The sequence below is a fragment of the Vombatus ursinus genome, unplaced genomic scaffold (assembly GCF_900497805.2).
Source record: "Vombatus ursinus unplaced genomic scaffold, bare-nosed wombat genome assembly UNPS02014945.1, whole genome shotgun sequence".
NCBI lineage: Eukaryota > Metazoa > Chordata > Mammalia > Diprotodontia > Vombatidae > Vombatus > Vombatus ursinus.
This window is the reverse complement of record NW_020954723.1, coordinates 24,252,124-24,266,707: the sequence shown is the minus strand read 5'-3', so window position 1 is coordinate 24,266,707 and position 14,584 is coordinate 24,252,124. Positions and strand designations below refer to the sequence as shown.

Sequence of the window (14,584 nt, the reverse complement as noted above, 5' to 3'; positions counted from 1 at the left end):
TTAATTATTAATTAAGTAATCAATCGATAATTTAATTATTAATTAAACAATTAAAAACAATTAGTTGTTAATTAATGTTATTAATATAATATTAAAGTTTTAAATGCTGCACCATTAGAAACTTTCCCAACACCTTGCTCCCTCTCTGCCCTCAAATTCAGATGTTCTCAGCTGTTCTAGGCTAAAATGAGAGGGAGAAGAGAAAAGAGGAGAAAGGGAAGAAGGAAGACCAGGATGCAATGGTCTCAGCATACAAAAGACCCCACATCCCCAGTCCCATAGAAGGCAGGATCTCATGGGCAGCCCAGAGATTTACTGTCATTTATTATACATGAGCAGACACTGTTCATGGGCCCAGAGTCATAGCTGACCCACCTTTTCAATGTACTCTAGTTCATTGGTTCAAATATAGGATCATAGATTTAAATCTGGAATAAACCATGGAAGCCATCTGTGGTATAATGGAAAGAAAGCTGAATTTGAAGTCAGGGGACCTGGGTTTGGATCCTGGCCCTACCACTCACCTTAGGAAAGTCACTCAGTCTCTTTAGTCTTTAATTTCCTCATCTATAAAATTAAGAAACTGAATTAAATGGTCTCTTGGATCTCTTTCCAATCATCTAAATCTATTATTCTGTAATCTAGTTCCCTTTATTTTATAGTAGAGGAAATTGAAGCCAAGGGAGGTTATGTGACTTGAGACAAGAATAATAATCATAATAGATATCATTTACACAATGCCTACTATGTGCCAGGCACTATGCTGTTTTACATGTATTACGTCACTCGGTTCTCACAACAACCCTACAAAGCAGATGTGTTATTGTTATTTACAAATGAGAAAACTGAAGTAGATAGAGGTTAAGTGATTTGTCCAGGGTCCCACAGTTGGTAAGTTTCTAGGGCCAGATTTGAACTCAGGTCTTCCTGACTCCAGGCCTGGTACTCTATCCAGTGGGAAACCTAGCTGCATGTAACCCAAGAGTCCTGCTTGCTCTCATCTTTCTGTTCTAAGGTACTTGGCCTCATCTCGAGCTTCTGGAACTCAATCACTCATTTTCCCTTGGCCTCACAGTGCTATTTCACTGAGGGGAATTCCCATCCTGAGAAAAAGATGCAATGCTTCTCTTAATGTCTCTTTTCCCTTCCCTGCATCCATTGACTAGGAGAGTTTGGGGCGGGGGAGGGGTCTTTACCCCAAGGCAACCAAAGCAAGTGCCAGGCTGGGGGAGGCTAGGTTCTTCTTCCCTCAGGCCTGCCATGAAGCTCAAATGTTTCCCTGAGTCACTACTAGGGACTGGCACTCAATCTTCTCTCCATTATACTATTTCTCCACCCCTTATTCTGTGCCTACAGTGAGCAGTCCAGTGTTTTTCATCTTCTGGATATTTTCTGAGTTCTTTTAACTTTTCCAGCTCAAGGTTCAATCCAAAGGATCCAGCTCCCAGATCTTCTTTCATAGGCTGCCATTTTTCAGGTATTGTAGTCTCTCTCTCTCTCTCTCTCTCTCTCTCTCTCTCTCTCTCCCTCTCCCTCTCCCTCTCCCTCTCCTACTCCCTTGCACTAAGGAAAGAGCTTTGGCTTTGGGGCTCAGAAGGAAACTTGAGTCTTCTGCAGCCAGCCTGGGAAACAGCTGGACAGCATCAGCCCACATTTGGCTCTTTGCAGAGTGTCCTGCCTACCGCACCCACGTTCTCCCTCCATTTTTCACAAATAGCTTTCTTCTCTCTCCCAGGATTCTCCTTGGCCTTTGTCTAGACCCATTTTGGAGCAGAATCTTTGGAGATGGCTGAATTTCAAGGTCCTCTCTTGGTTTTACTTTTTTTTCCCTCATACATATAGGATGCCCTCACTACTACCTCCCTCTCTGGACACGAAAGGCTTCATCCCTTTCCCAGCTGTTATCAGGAGAAAGGCCAGCCGCTGCGTGGAGAAACCTGGCCAAACTCACAGGAAATGTCTGACACTACCAGGCGAATGGGATTTGGCCTCCCAAAGCAAAACACAGCTGACAGGGCCTTGTTGGACTTTCCCAGATTTCATGGCATCAAGGGTCCAGTGCAGTTAGACACAGCAAAAGCCTGGAGCCTGAAAATCATTAAGAACATCACAGTAGCCACGGATCTATGAAACCTGGAGGGTGAATGGTCCCTGCGTTGAAAGCTGGAGACATCTCTCATGAAGGGAAAAAAAAAAAAAGAACGGGAACAGTATGCAGGAAAGGTGAACAGCCACATAGCATTCCTGATTGTATCCTTGCACAAAATAGAAACTTTAAATTGGGGATTTTGCAACCTCCCTTTGAGTAGTTTCCTTCTGTCCCCTTTTGTTTCCCTTCCCCCAACTCTGAGACTTTCGTTTTTAATGAACTATTCTACCTCCCACTACACTATGAATGGTATATATAGTGCCTTTGAGTCCTCAGGTTCTGCTAGGTGAGCTTTCATCTTATCTTGCTGGGGACCAATCCTCCACATCATTTCTTGGCCATCTCCTCATCAGGTCTCCTTGCTTTCTAACATTCTTTTATGTGTTGTCTTCCCCATTTAGAACGTAGGCTTCTTGAAGACAGGAATTACCTTGCTTGTTTGTATTTTTATCCCCTGTGCAAATGTTCTACCTGTCTGCCTGTCTATCTATTTTTCAGCACCCAGGACAGCCCTCAGTTTTGGATAGAGGTTAGAGAGCAGAAGGCAGATACCAAATGGTGCAGGGCAACACCAGTCCAGGCAGTGTCTGATACGAGCAAAACACCATGGGGGATACCAAGAAGTCAAAGAAAGCTTGTTCCAAGGAACTTACAGTGCAGTAGAGGAAACAGCAAACATTCATAAATCACTAATAACTTGAGGGCAGTATGTAAGGGGTGTATATACACACATACAGACACACACACGTGTGTGTGTGTGTGTGTGCGGTGTGTGGTGTGTGTGTGTGTGTGTGTGTGTGTGTGTGTGTATACAGCAGACACTGAGTGATTGAGTGATTACATGAGTGATCACTCAGACTGGAGTGGTCATTTAAGGCCATACAAAGGAGAGAAAATGTAAGATGTATCTTAAAGAGTGGATGGAAGTTGTTGCTGAGGTTTGTCCTTCTTTCCCAAAGAAGACCATGACATCAGGAAAGTGATGCCATGACTTGCAAGTCAATTGGCTTTAAGTGAGGGAGGGCCGTGCAAAGTCACCAGCTTCACTTTCTCCTCTGGAGCCATCTGGGTCCAGTGGCAAGATACAGAGCAAGACAACTGGAAATGGCCCCCAGGTGAAAGTTAGATCCACCGAGAAGAGAGAGTGTGTCTGACTCAGAAGTGTGCTAAATAGCACCGGTAACGGTATCCGTAGGAGAGGGATGACAGCCCATCAGAGAAGTATCAACTTGGGAATCACATGGTGTGGAGATAAAAGAGAAGGACGTTCCCACTCCAGGACTAGTGTGGAGTTTCTACTCCAACCTTACAAAGTCTACTTAAAATTCATCCTCTGTATACATAAGATCATAGGATAGGACCCTAGAGAATACATAATCCAAGAACTTTAGGAAACAGATGTAGAGACATTAAGTGATTTTTCACAAGGTCGTACAGTAGCAGAGTCAGGATTGGAACTCAGCTTGTTTCACTCTAAATCCATTGTTCTTTCCGTAAATCTATGCTGAGTCTCATTTTTCTCACTTTATCTCATTTCCTCCAACAACCTTCTCAAAAGGTGATGTTGGTTTTTATAGAGAGAGATTATCATTAGTATTCTTTATACTGTGAAAGGTTTGGATGTTTTTGTCCGCATGATACAGTAGGTTGGGAGTCAGAGCGCTTGGCTCTTCCATTTATTAGATGTGACAGACAGCAGGGTACAGTGGAAAGAGCACTGATTTTAGAATCAATGAATTATAGGATCATAGATTTATAGCTAGAAGGGACCAGAAAGGCCATCTAATCCAGCTCCTTTATCTTACAGATGAGGAAACTGAGGCCCAGAGAAATTAAAGGACTTAGCCATAGTAATACAATAAGTGTTTGAAGTGGAACATGAACTCAGTTCTTCCTGAGTCCAAGTCCAGTACTCTATTCAATATGCTTAGGTTCAAATCCCAGCTCTGCCACTTACTAGCTGTATGAATTTGGGCATACATTAACCCCTCTGGGCCTCCATTTCATCATCTATACAATGAAGGGGTAGAACTAGATAACTTTCCAAGGTTCCTTCCAGTTCTAAAGCCATAATTCCTCATCATATAATGACTATTAATATAAGACTGGTGTTGCCTACTTCACAGGAAGTGAGAGAAATGATTATTAAATAACCAATTATTGAGGAGATCCAGGTTTTTTCCCTTTCTAGATTTTCATTCTCTGCTAGGCCCAGCCAGCATTTGAAGGACATGACTGATAATGACACTGGATTAACTTTCTCCTCAATCTTGTTCAGACCTCACCCAAGTAGGGAAGCCCATTGTGTTCTCTCAGGTATAGATGGGGATAGATTCTTTCTCTAGATTGCCCAAGGATGGAGGTGATTTGGAAGTAAATAACATAATCAAAGTCACATCCCCCATTAGAATAGGTCCACCTCTCATCATTCTCATTACTTGTTAACCATTTTGTCAATTGTCACCCTTAGGAACACTGATTCTTCCAAGGGCATACAAGCACTGAATGGGTTCTATGAAGGGTCTTTGGCATTTGAGAGTGTCATTGACCCTTTTTATTGCTAGCATGATTGATAAAATGATTAATTACCCATAAACTATGAATCTTGAACTTTTTATACATCAAAGATATTTGTGAGGATCAAGTGGGATAACACAAATAGAAGCACCTAAAAGCATGACCCTGCCTATCAGTCTTTAGGCTCCCAGAACCCTCACCCCTCCAAAAAGAAATAGCTCCATCTCTCTTGGAAAGATAGAAATCACATTTATGTCCCACTGGGCAAAATTGCTCCAGTCACCAAGACCCTGGACCATAAACGTTTATCATTAATGGCTAGAGGATTCTTCTTCTAGGAAGAATCTCTTCTTCCAAGAAGAACAGAGTGAGTCCCAAAGACCTGGAGTGAATACCTCAATCACCACAGCAATCCCAACATCACCACCCCCAACCAAAACAGATGTGAGTAAATTTGTCTTTTGTTTTCTTTATCCAGCAATTAGTGAAATGAATGGAACATCCTGGTGGCAATTCACCTGTGTGCTTGGAATTATGTTAGATATACCTCAGGAAGGCCACCAGGACAGCAGGAAGGTCCTAAAGGCTGTCCATGTATAACAGTTTCTTCAACTTTCTCAGTCCATGATTAAGCTATGAACTTCCCAGAACATATTGAGGGAAAAGGGAAAACTGCCTTTGGCTTCCTGCTACCAGGCCCTTTAGACATCTATATTCTCTCTTGCTAACCACACTGATGCAGATATGCCTTCCACCACTATCATCTCTACTCCATCTCTCCTGGAGGAGAGAAAGTGAAAGGACACACAGGACATCATAACCTCCTGCAGGATTGTGAAATACGAAGGTCTGCCACTTGTCCCCATCCCCAAATCCTTTCCCTTCCTCCTCCTTTAGAAGCTTAGTGTCTTGCTGCTTTCCCTGATCAAACCAAAGTTTCTGTTCCTGGTCATTTATATCTTCACAAAGATGTAAATTAATAGATTATTCCTTGTCTTAGAGTATTTACATCTTGAGATTGTCTCTGATTAAAGAATGAAAGGCTCATCTGTTTTGCGTTTTTTGGATTTTTGTCAGGGTTAAGTGACTTGCTGAGGGTCACACAGCTAGCAAGTGTCTGAGGTCAGATTTGAACTCAGGTCCCCCTGACTCCAGGCTGGCATTCTATCCACTGCACCACTTAGCTGCCCCAAAGGCTCATCTCCTGTTAAGGGAATTTCAGTAGACTCCTGAAGTCACAAGAGCTAGTCAGGCTTCCTGGTCTATGAGCCACGAGCCCCACACTGCCCACTGAAGACTTCATAAGGCACCAAAGGGAAAGGGCATCCTAGCATTGGAGTAAAGAGTAAATATATCTCTTTAAACACCCAGTTGTTTGGAAAGAATGGCTTATGTGCCCACAGTGAAAAAAGGAAAACATACCCAACTGGTAACTTCTGCAACACCGGAGACTGTACCACTGAGGCAGGGCTCTCTCTCAGCCCACTACTTCTGCTGAGGCTGGGCAAACCCACTGGTGACCGAGGCACTGGCCGTGAAGGTTGGGGGTGGTACTCCTCGTCAGGAATGACCTCCTCACAGCGGTTGCCCCGGAAGCCAGAACGACAGACACATTGCTGGGGCCGACTGCAGGAGCCCTTGTTTTGGCACGGTGGTTCACAGACAGCTGGGGGGAGAGAGAGATTCAGCCACATAAGTGGGATGGAGCTTTCTTCAGCAGTAGCATGGTAAGTTTAGACCTGCCCTGAGGGATCAGAAAACCCTTCTACTTTCCAGATTAAGTGAAAGGGGCTCTGAGTCATTGAACCTCCTCCACACCCCAAGCTAGGCGGCCAAAATGGATGCCCTATTCATAAGATTGGTCAACTAGAGATGTGAATGCAAGGAGGTAAATTTGACCTCATAAATATTACTAAGACCTAATGGGATGTAATCCAAGATTATAAATATGGCACTGAAAGGGAATACTTGATTCAAAAGAAATAGGATAGGCAAAAGGGGAATGGAAAATTGATATAATAAGAAAATATAGGATATACAGATACCAGTGTTGGAAGAGGTAGTGCATAATAGAGAATATTTGGACAAGAACATTATTATGGAGGCAGAAACAGGGCCATATTGTCAGTAGAGAATACTATAGATCTCTTATGCAGAATGAAGAAACAGATGAGGAATTTGGAAAACACATTACAATCTTAGTGCAGAGACATGATGTAGAAATGATGGGGGGGGGGCAGAGTCAAGATAGCAGAGTGAAAGGTTACAATTGCCAAACCTACCCCAAAACCTTTCCTACAAAATAACCACAGAAAACACCGAACAGAATTCTGAGTGAGAAAGCCAAGGAAAAAAATGAGTCATTTTTTCTAGCCTATAACAGTTTAGGAAGACAGAAAGAGAGGTCTGTGGACACTGGGGTAGGGGCTGGTCAAAAGCAAGGTACAGAGGAAGTAGTACCATGTAGGGGCTATGGCAAGCAGCAGTAGTACCAGTGCCCAGGTATGGTAAGGTGATGAACACATGGTTAGAAAGAGATCCCAGGGGACCCCTGTGCTAGCACTGGGTAATTAGGTGCCATTGGGCAGCTATGTCACTCATTACCCAGTTCCAGATCACAGTTCCAGGATGAAGAGGAACAGTCAGAAGGGAGCAGTGACTATACCTGGATAAAGAGAAGAGCAAAGACCAGAGGGCAGTGGCCAGACCTCTACCTAGATCACACCACTTTGGAGGCACCAAAAACCTATAGACTCCCAGATAGAGCTGTGAAAGCAAAAGAACATAATAGATAAAAGCTCAGTCAGTCATTCCCCTCAGAGATGAGCAAAGCCCAATTCTAAAGGAAGTCCAAAGTCAAGAAGTAGGTGGAAAAATGAGTAAACAGTAAAAAACAAAACAAAAGCAAAAAACCCTAACCATAAAAAAAAACTATTATGGTAATAGGGAAACTCAAGACAAGCTCAGAAAAAGACAATTGACCTGAAAACACCTTTAGCAAAGCCTCAAAGGAAAACACAGGTTGTACACAAGCTCAACAAGAATTCCTAGAGGAGCTAAAGAAAGAGATTTTTAAAAAGAGCAAAAAAATTAAAAATCAAATTAGAGTGGTAGAGGAAAATTGGGAAAAGAAATGAGAGCTATGCAAGAAAATTATGAAAAGAGAATTAACAGCTTGGTAAAAGAGGCAAAAAAAAAATACTAAAGAAAGTAACTCCTTAAAAACCAGAATTGACCAAATGATAAAAGAGGAACAAAATCTCACTGAAGAAAATAACTTCTTAAAAATTAGAACTAGTCAAGTGGAAGCCTATGACTCCATGACACACCATGAAATCATAAAACAAAGTCAAAAGACTGGAAAAAATAGAAAAAATGTGAAATATTTCACAGGAAAAAATGACTAACCTGGAAAAAGATTGAGGAGAGATGATTTAAGAATTACTAGACTATCTGCAATCCATGATCAAAATAAGATCTTACACATCACATTTCAAGAAATTATAAAGAAAACTTTCTATATGTCTTAGAAAAAAAGGGCAAACTAGAAATTGAAAGAATCCAATAGTTACTTCCTAAAAGAAATCCCCAGATGAAAATTCCCAGGAATACTATAGCCAAAATCCAGAGTTTCCAGTTCAAGGAGAAAATACTGTAAGCAGTCAGAAAGAAATAATTCAAATACCATGGAGCCATAGTCAGGATTACACAAGATTTAGCACCTACCACTATAAAGAAGTGGAGTTTCTGAGCTTGGGAGTTTCAGAGGCTGACCTTGAGAACCACAGGAATCTAGGAATCTAGCCCAGGTATTATAGTCAGCCTAGCCTGGACATTAGTTGGAGTGATCATTTGGATTGACCTTCAAGGTCCCCACCTAGCGTAAACTGGCAGTGATTTCATCTTAAGAAGTGAACTTGATAGGGCAAATGTGCTGAAAGAAAGAAAGAAAGCTAAATTGTGAACCTAATTTCCTCCCCACCCAGAGACCAAGGTGGTACAGAGGGAATTATTCCCCTACCTCCAAAGTATTGGGAGATATGTTTGTATGTTTGTTCTTGGTAGATTTATAAGATAAATAAATCCCTTTGTAAAAGCTACCTAATAAAATTCCTAATAGAACTGGGATGCTAGTTACTGCCCCCTAACAAATGGGGAAAATCATGAGTAGAGGCTTGAGCCAACAGCAGAGAAAGAAATACCCACCTATATCTCAATGTACCCTAGAACCCCAAGGGGAAAGTGCAGCCTCCTTGGTCCCTTAGAGAGTGGGATCAGAATATACATGCTACCATTAGTTTTGTGGAAATGTTTTTTTTCCCCCTTTCTTTTATATTTTTTATTATAAGGACCTACTCCCCACGTAGGGCAAGAGAGAACATATTGGGAGATGAAGATATTTAAAAACAAAAGATATCAATTAAAACATAAGTTATAAAAGGAGAAGAGAATGAATTCTAAAAGTCAGTGAGCTTGATTTTGATTCCTGGTAAAATTCCAGAACATATCATTAAAGGCATAGCAAGTGAACATCTAGAAAAGGTTGCGGTGATCACAAAAAGCCAGCTTGGCTTCATCAAGAGTAGGTCATGCCTGACCAACCTAATTTAATTTTTTTTTTGACAGCGTTACTGATAAATCAAGGAAATGTTGTAGACAAGAGTCACCTAAGATTCAGCAAAGCATGTCCAAGTTTTTCATGAGTTTCCTATAAACAAGATGGAGAGATGAGGGCTAAACAATAGTACAGTTAAGTGTATTCAAAACTGATTGAATGTCTAGAACTAAAAGTAGTCAATGATAATTTGATATCGGTTTGGAAATAGCTCCTCCAATAAAGAGTTCCAGAGAAATACATTTAGCCTAGTATTGTTTAACATTTGTGTTAATGACTGAGATAAAGACATACATGGCGTGCTTGTCACTAGGCCTTTGATTTTATTGGTATGGAGGACTCCCAGATGAAGACAGTCCCTCTACTCATGCAAGTTACTACCTTTTCATCAATTTTTAATCTTAGAGATGTGAGAGATTATTTGTTCAAGGTCACACACCCAGTATGAGTCAGAGGTAGGATTTGAACCCAGGTATTTCTGGCTCCAAAGCAAGCTTTCCATCCATGCTATATCACACTGCACCCACCTAACTGCCCATGAGTCAAGCTATAGAGGCCTTATATGATCCTAGAGGTAATAGGGAGCCATAGGGGCTGTGACAGTCAAACCTGTACTTTAGGTATATCACTTTGACAGCTGTCAGCCAATAAACAATTATTAATTACCTACTACATGCCAGTCAATGTGCTAAACACTGTGGACACAAAGAAAGGCAAAAGACAGTCCCTGCTCTGAAGGAGCTCACTGTCTAGTGGGGAAAGCTGTGGGAGGGATGAAGCAGATAAAGTTGAGGCTTGAGGTAATAAAACCTCACCATTTCCCACAGTGTTCCCTGGAGAAGAGACAGTGTGGTATAATGGATAGAGTGCTAGACCTAAAAACAGGAAGACCTGAGTTTGAATTAGGTGTGTGACCTTGGGCAAGTCACTTAACATCTCAGCCTCAGTTTCCTCATTAGTAAAATAGGAATAATAAGTACACCCTACCTCACAGGGTTGTTGTGAGGATCAAAATAAATAGTATAATTTAAAGCACTTTACAAAACTTAAACCACTACATTTTTGTTGTTATTTAGTCATTTCAGTTGTGTCCAACTCTTCCTGAGCCCATGTTGATTTTCTTAGCAAAGATACTGGTTTACCATTTCCTTCTCCAGCTCATTTTACAGATGAAGAAACTGAGCCAAACAGGGTGAAGTGACTTGCCTAGGGTCACACAGATAGTAAGTATCTGAAGCCAAATTTGAACTCATGAAGAAGAGTTTTTCTGATTCCAAGCCCAGTGCTCTATCCATTGTACCACCTTGCCACCCAAATAGCTCTCTCAATGTTAGCTATTACTACTATTAGCTCTGGATCAGTAGTCAGGAGACCAACGTTCTAGGCTTACTTCATTTCTAACCGATTAATTATGTGACCTTGAATCAATCCCTAAAGCTTTCTGAGCCTCAATTTTGCAAAGAGAGGGTTGACCAGAAGACTTCTCAAATCTTCTAGAAGGAATCTTCAAGAGAATAGGTGTCTCAAGTCCTTACTTACCACAGTGTGGGGCAGACAGCCAGTAGCTAAGAAAGGAAAGATCTATATCCAATTCCCCAACATCCTTCGGCATTCTCTTCCTCTGCCCCATGGCAAACAGTGGCCCAAATGAGGAAGATGCCTTGTGGCTCGGCATCCTGGGCCCCAGGTTCTATATTTCTGGCCTGAGGCCAAGACTCCATCTCCAAACACCAGTCAAACTTTCTCCTCATTGCATTCAGCTTTCTCTAGTGGCCACCAGACCTCTCCACCCATAAATTCCTCTCTCCTGCATGTTCCTAATTACAAACCAACCAATCAGAATCACATGAGAGCACTGCCCTTTACTACCTTGCCAAGCCCAAGTGTGCTGCCAACTGGTCAGGAGCCAATATACTGAAGTGCACGCAGGGGTGAATAATACCCACACCTATCCCTGCTCCTCTGACCCAGTTCAATGTTAATGTTCAGATTTAGATTAAAGAGCATATTAAACTGGACCTCCTAGCGAAGATTTACTGTCCCCAAACCATTCCAAATTCCTAGGGAATCTAAAAGAGGAATATCTCTTAACAATGATGGCCTTCCCAGTCATTCTCCTAGAATGGGAAGGGCCTCTGGGACCATTCAAGTCCAGATTTTTCTAAGATCTTAGTCTAGAATTCCCCCACCAAGTCTCTAAGGAGAATTTCATTCTCCTCTCCCTTTTCCCTCCAACCCATCCTATGTATTGATATAAACTCAATATTCTTTTGGGGGTTTTTTTGAGCTAAATTTTCTCAAGTTACTATTTTATGCTCAGAAATCTTCAAAAAATCCCTCATTACTTAACAGGATAAAGCCCCAACCCTTAGCTTGGCATTCGAGGCCCTCTCCAATCTAGCTCCTACCTTTCTTTCCAGCCAATGTACTCCATTAAGCCCTCTAATCCTGCCAAACCAGTTTACTCATTGTTTCCCAATTATATGCTGTGAATTTTCACTTTCTAGCTTTTGCTCATGTTGTTTCCCCTGCCTAGAAAATCCTCACTCTTCATTATTTGTCTAAATCTCCTTTCAAGGTCCAACTCAGTTCTCACTTCTGCCATGAAAATTTCTTTGACCACCCCAGCCATAAACAATAAAATCTCTGTCCTCTGAATGCCTCACTCCAGTACTCACTTAGCACTTGGCATATGCTATCTTATTTGTCATTTGTCACTTTATTAATTTATCCTTTACTTCCAATTAGATCATAGGTCCATAGAGATTGCGTTTATGCCTCTCTGTATCCCAAGCACCCAGCATTGTGCCCTACGTGTCTATTACATGGGCAAGTCACTTACCCTTTCTGGGACTCAAGTTTCTTCATCTATAAAATCAAGAGCTTAAACCAGATGGCCTCCAAGGTCCCTTCCAGTTCTAAGAGTGTATTAATGGCCAAGTTAGGAGGAGACTTAGAAAATAACAGTACTCACCACAAGGTCCTTAAGAGCAACTTATCTCCAGGTTACAGACCCAGGCCACCTTCTCCCCTCCCACTCCCATCCCTTGAGAACCCCTGCCTTCCATTCTACAGAGAACTTAGATAAACAAGTCATTTTAGAGATTCCTAAGCCAAAATGTTTCCCCAAACAGAAAATCCAACAGCTCTCTTTCCTAGGGATTCTATCTCTCAAATCAAATTGACTTATTTGTTGCTCACTTTCAACACCAACTGACCACTTACTACCCCCCTGTCCTATGCTGCAAAAACAGCCATCTAAACAGGCTGACTTCAGAAAAACCTGGAAAGACTCGTATGGTCTGATGCTGAGTGAAGTGAGCAGAACCCGGGAGAACGTTGTACACAGTCACAGCCACATTGTGTGATGACTAATATTGATAGACTTAACCCTTCTCAGCAATACAGGGATCTAAGACATCTCCAAAGGCCTCATGATGGAAAATGCTATCCACATCCAAAGAAAGAACTATGGAGTTTGAATGCAGATCAAAGCATACTATTTGCTATTTTTTTTCTTCTGTTGCATTTTGTTTCCTCTTTCTGGTGGTTCCTCCTTTTGGTTCTAATTCTTCCTTACAACATCACTAATGTGAAAATATGTTTAATAGGAATGCATATGTATAGCCTATATCAGATTGTGCGCTGTCTTAGGGAAGTAGGTGGGGAGGGAGGGGGAGAAAAATTTGAAACTCAAAAGCTTATGGAAGTGATTGTTGATAATTCAAAATAAATTAATCAAAAATAAAAATATTTTAAAAAACAGCCATCTATTGGAGACCACAAATGGCCAACCCAAAATACAATCATCAGGCCAAGGGGCATAGCAGATGTGTCTTAGCTACAAACCTCAGTCCTCTTCTTCGTTCTCCTCCCCCTTCCCTCAATGCTCTATAATCAGGTAGCCAATTTTCACAATTTTCACTTCCTAACATTCATCTTTCTCCAAAGAGGCCCTTTATAAGCTGGTATTGCCTTTGACAATGAGCCCATTAGCTCTCAATAGAACCAAGTTCCAACCCAATCACCTCCCTCCACCAGTACCTACTTTATGGACTGCATTATACAACCTAAATCCTAATTCTGCACCGTCTAATATTGTTTTCTGGCTGTTTTGTGTGTTACTCATGTCCCTTGAAACTAGATTTTAAGCCTTTTTGAGGGCAAAGACAATGTCATACTTAATTCATATTCCCAGAGCACAATGAAGTGTGGGGACATGTAGTGCTAACTACTACTACTACTACTAGCTAGCATTTATATAGTAATTTTATATATGTTATCTCATTTTCTCTTAAACAACAACCCTGAGAGTGTGGTGCTAATATTAACCCATTTTACAGATGAGGAAAATGAGGCAGACAGTAGCTAAATGACTTGTCCAGGGTTACACAGCTAGTAAGTATCTGAGGCAGAATTTGAAGTCAGGTCTTTCTGACCCCAGATATCGACTTTTATCCACTGTGCCTTATCTTGATTTATGGTCATCAATAATGAAAATATTTATCAGAATTTCCTTAGCCTTCATATCTAGCTACCAGAAGGGTTTGAGGGTTTTCGGGGTTTTTTGGCGGGGCGGGAGGGAAGAGGTTTGGGGGAAGGGAGAAGGGTTGGTCTTCACCAAGTAGAATTCACATGCCCTGCTTTCCCTGCCAAAAGACGACATGGAACATAACTCCCCAGACCAGCATGGGAAATTGCAAGGCATTCAGAAAGTGGAGCCCTGGCATAACCTCCCTCTGCCCACGTGCAAACTTTGGTCTCCAACCATTCATAACTTGAGTTATTTCTGAATACTCTCTTTCTCCATCACTCCCCATGCCTGCACCCCAACAGGGCACACTCTTCCTTGATGCAGGCTGAAAATGAGGGAAATTTTCGCCTTGCAAGTCCAGTGCTTTGGAATCAGCTGCACAACCAGAGGGGAAAGAAATAAAGCTCCTGAAATTACTTTTAAAGCAGAATATAATAACTTTTTCCCCTCCCCCTCTCCATCCTCTTCTTTACATAACTCTTAAGCAGCTGAATATGGTTTTACTCAGACTTTCCACACAAAACCTTTACCTTTGGGAAGAACCCATACTCAGAACCCACTGGCCCAGAGAGACTTTGGAAGCAGCTTCTCACTAGAGAAAAGCTTCTCCCATAATCCCTTCAAGTGCCACTGGAGCAAACAAGAGGGGGGAGACAGCTTTCAAGCCTTCCTTTCTTCACCTGGATAGGATAGGGCACCAGATTATCAGTACCAGAGAGAAAGACGAGAAGTCCTTTAAGTGAGAAGGACAGAAGAGAGTCTCATAGGA

General features: G+C 41.7%; 1 protein-coding gene across 1 annotated transcript in view; it reads right to left on the bottom strand.

Moving 5' to 3' along the window:
- Positions 1–14,584, bottom strand: part of LTBP2 (latent transforming growth factor beta binding protein 2) — a 186,213-nt gene that overhangs the window by 149,686 nt on the left and 21,943 nt on the right. The window contains exon 3 of the mRNA XM_027844768.1: positions 6,089–6,332. Within this exon, the coding sequence (XP_027700569.1) occupies positions 6,089–6,332 (244 nt within the window). The remainder of the gene's footprint in view (positions 1–6,088; positions 6,333–14,584) is intronic.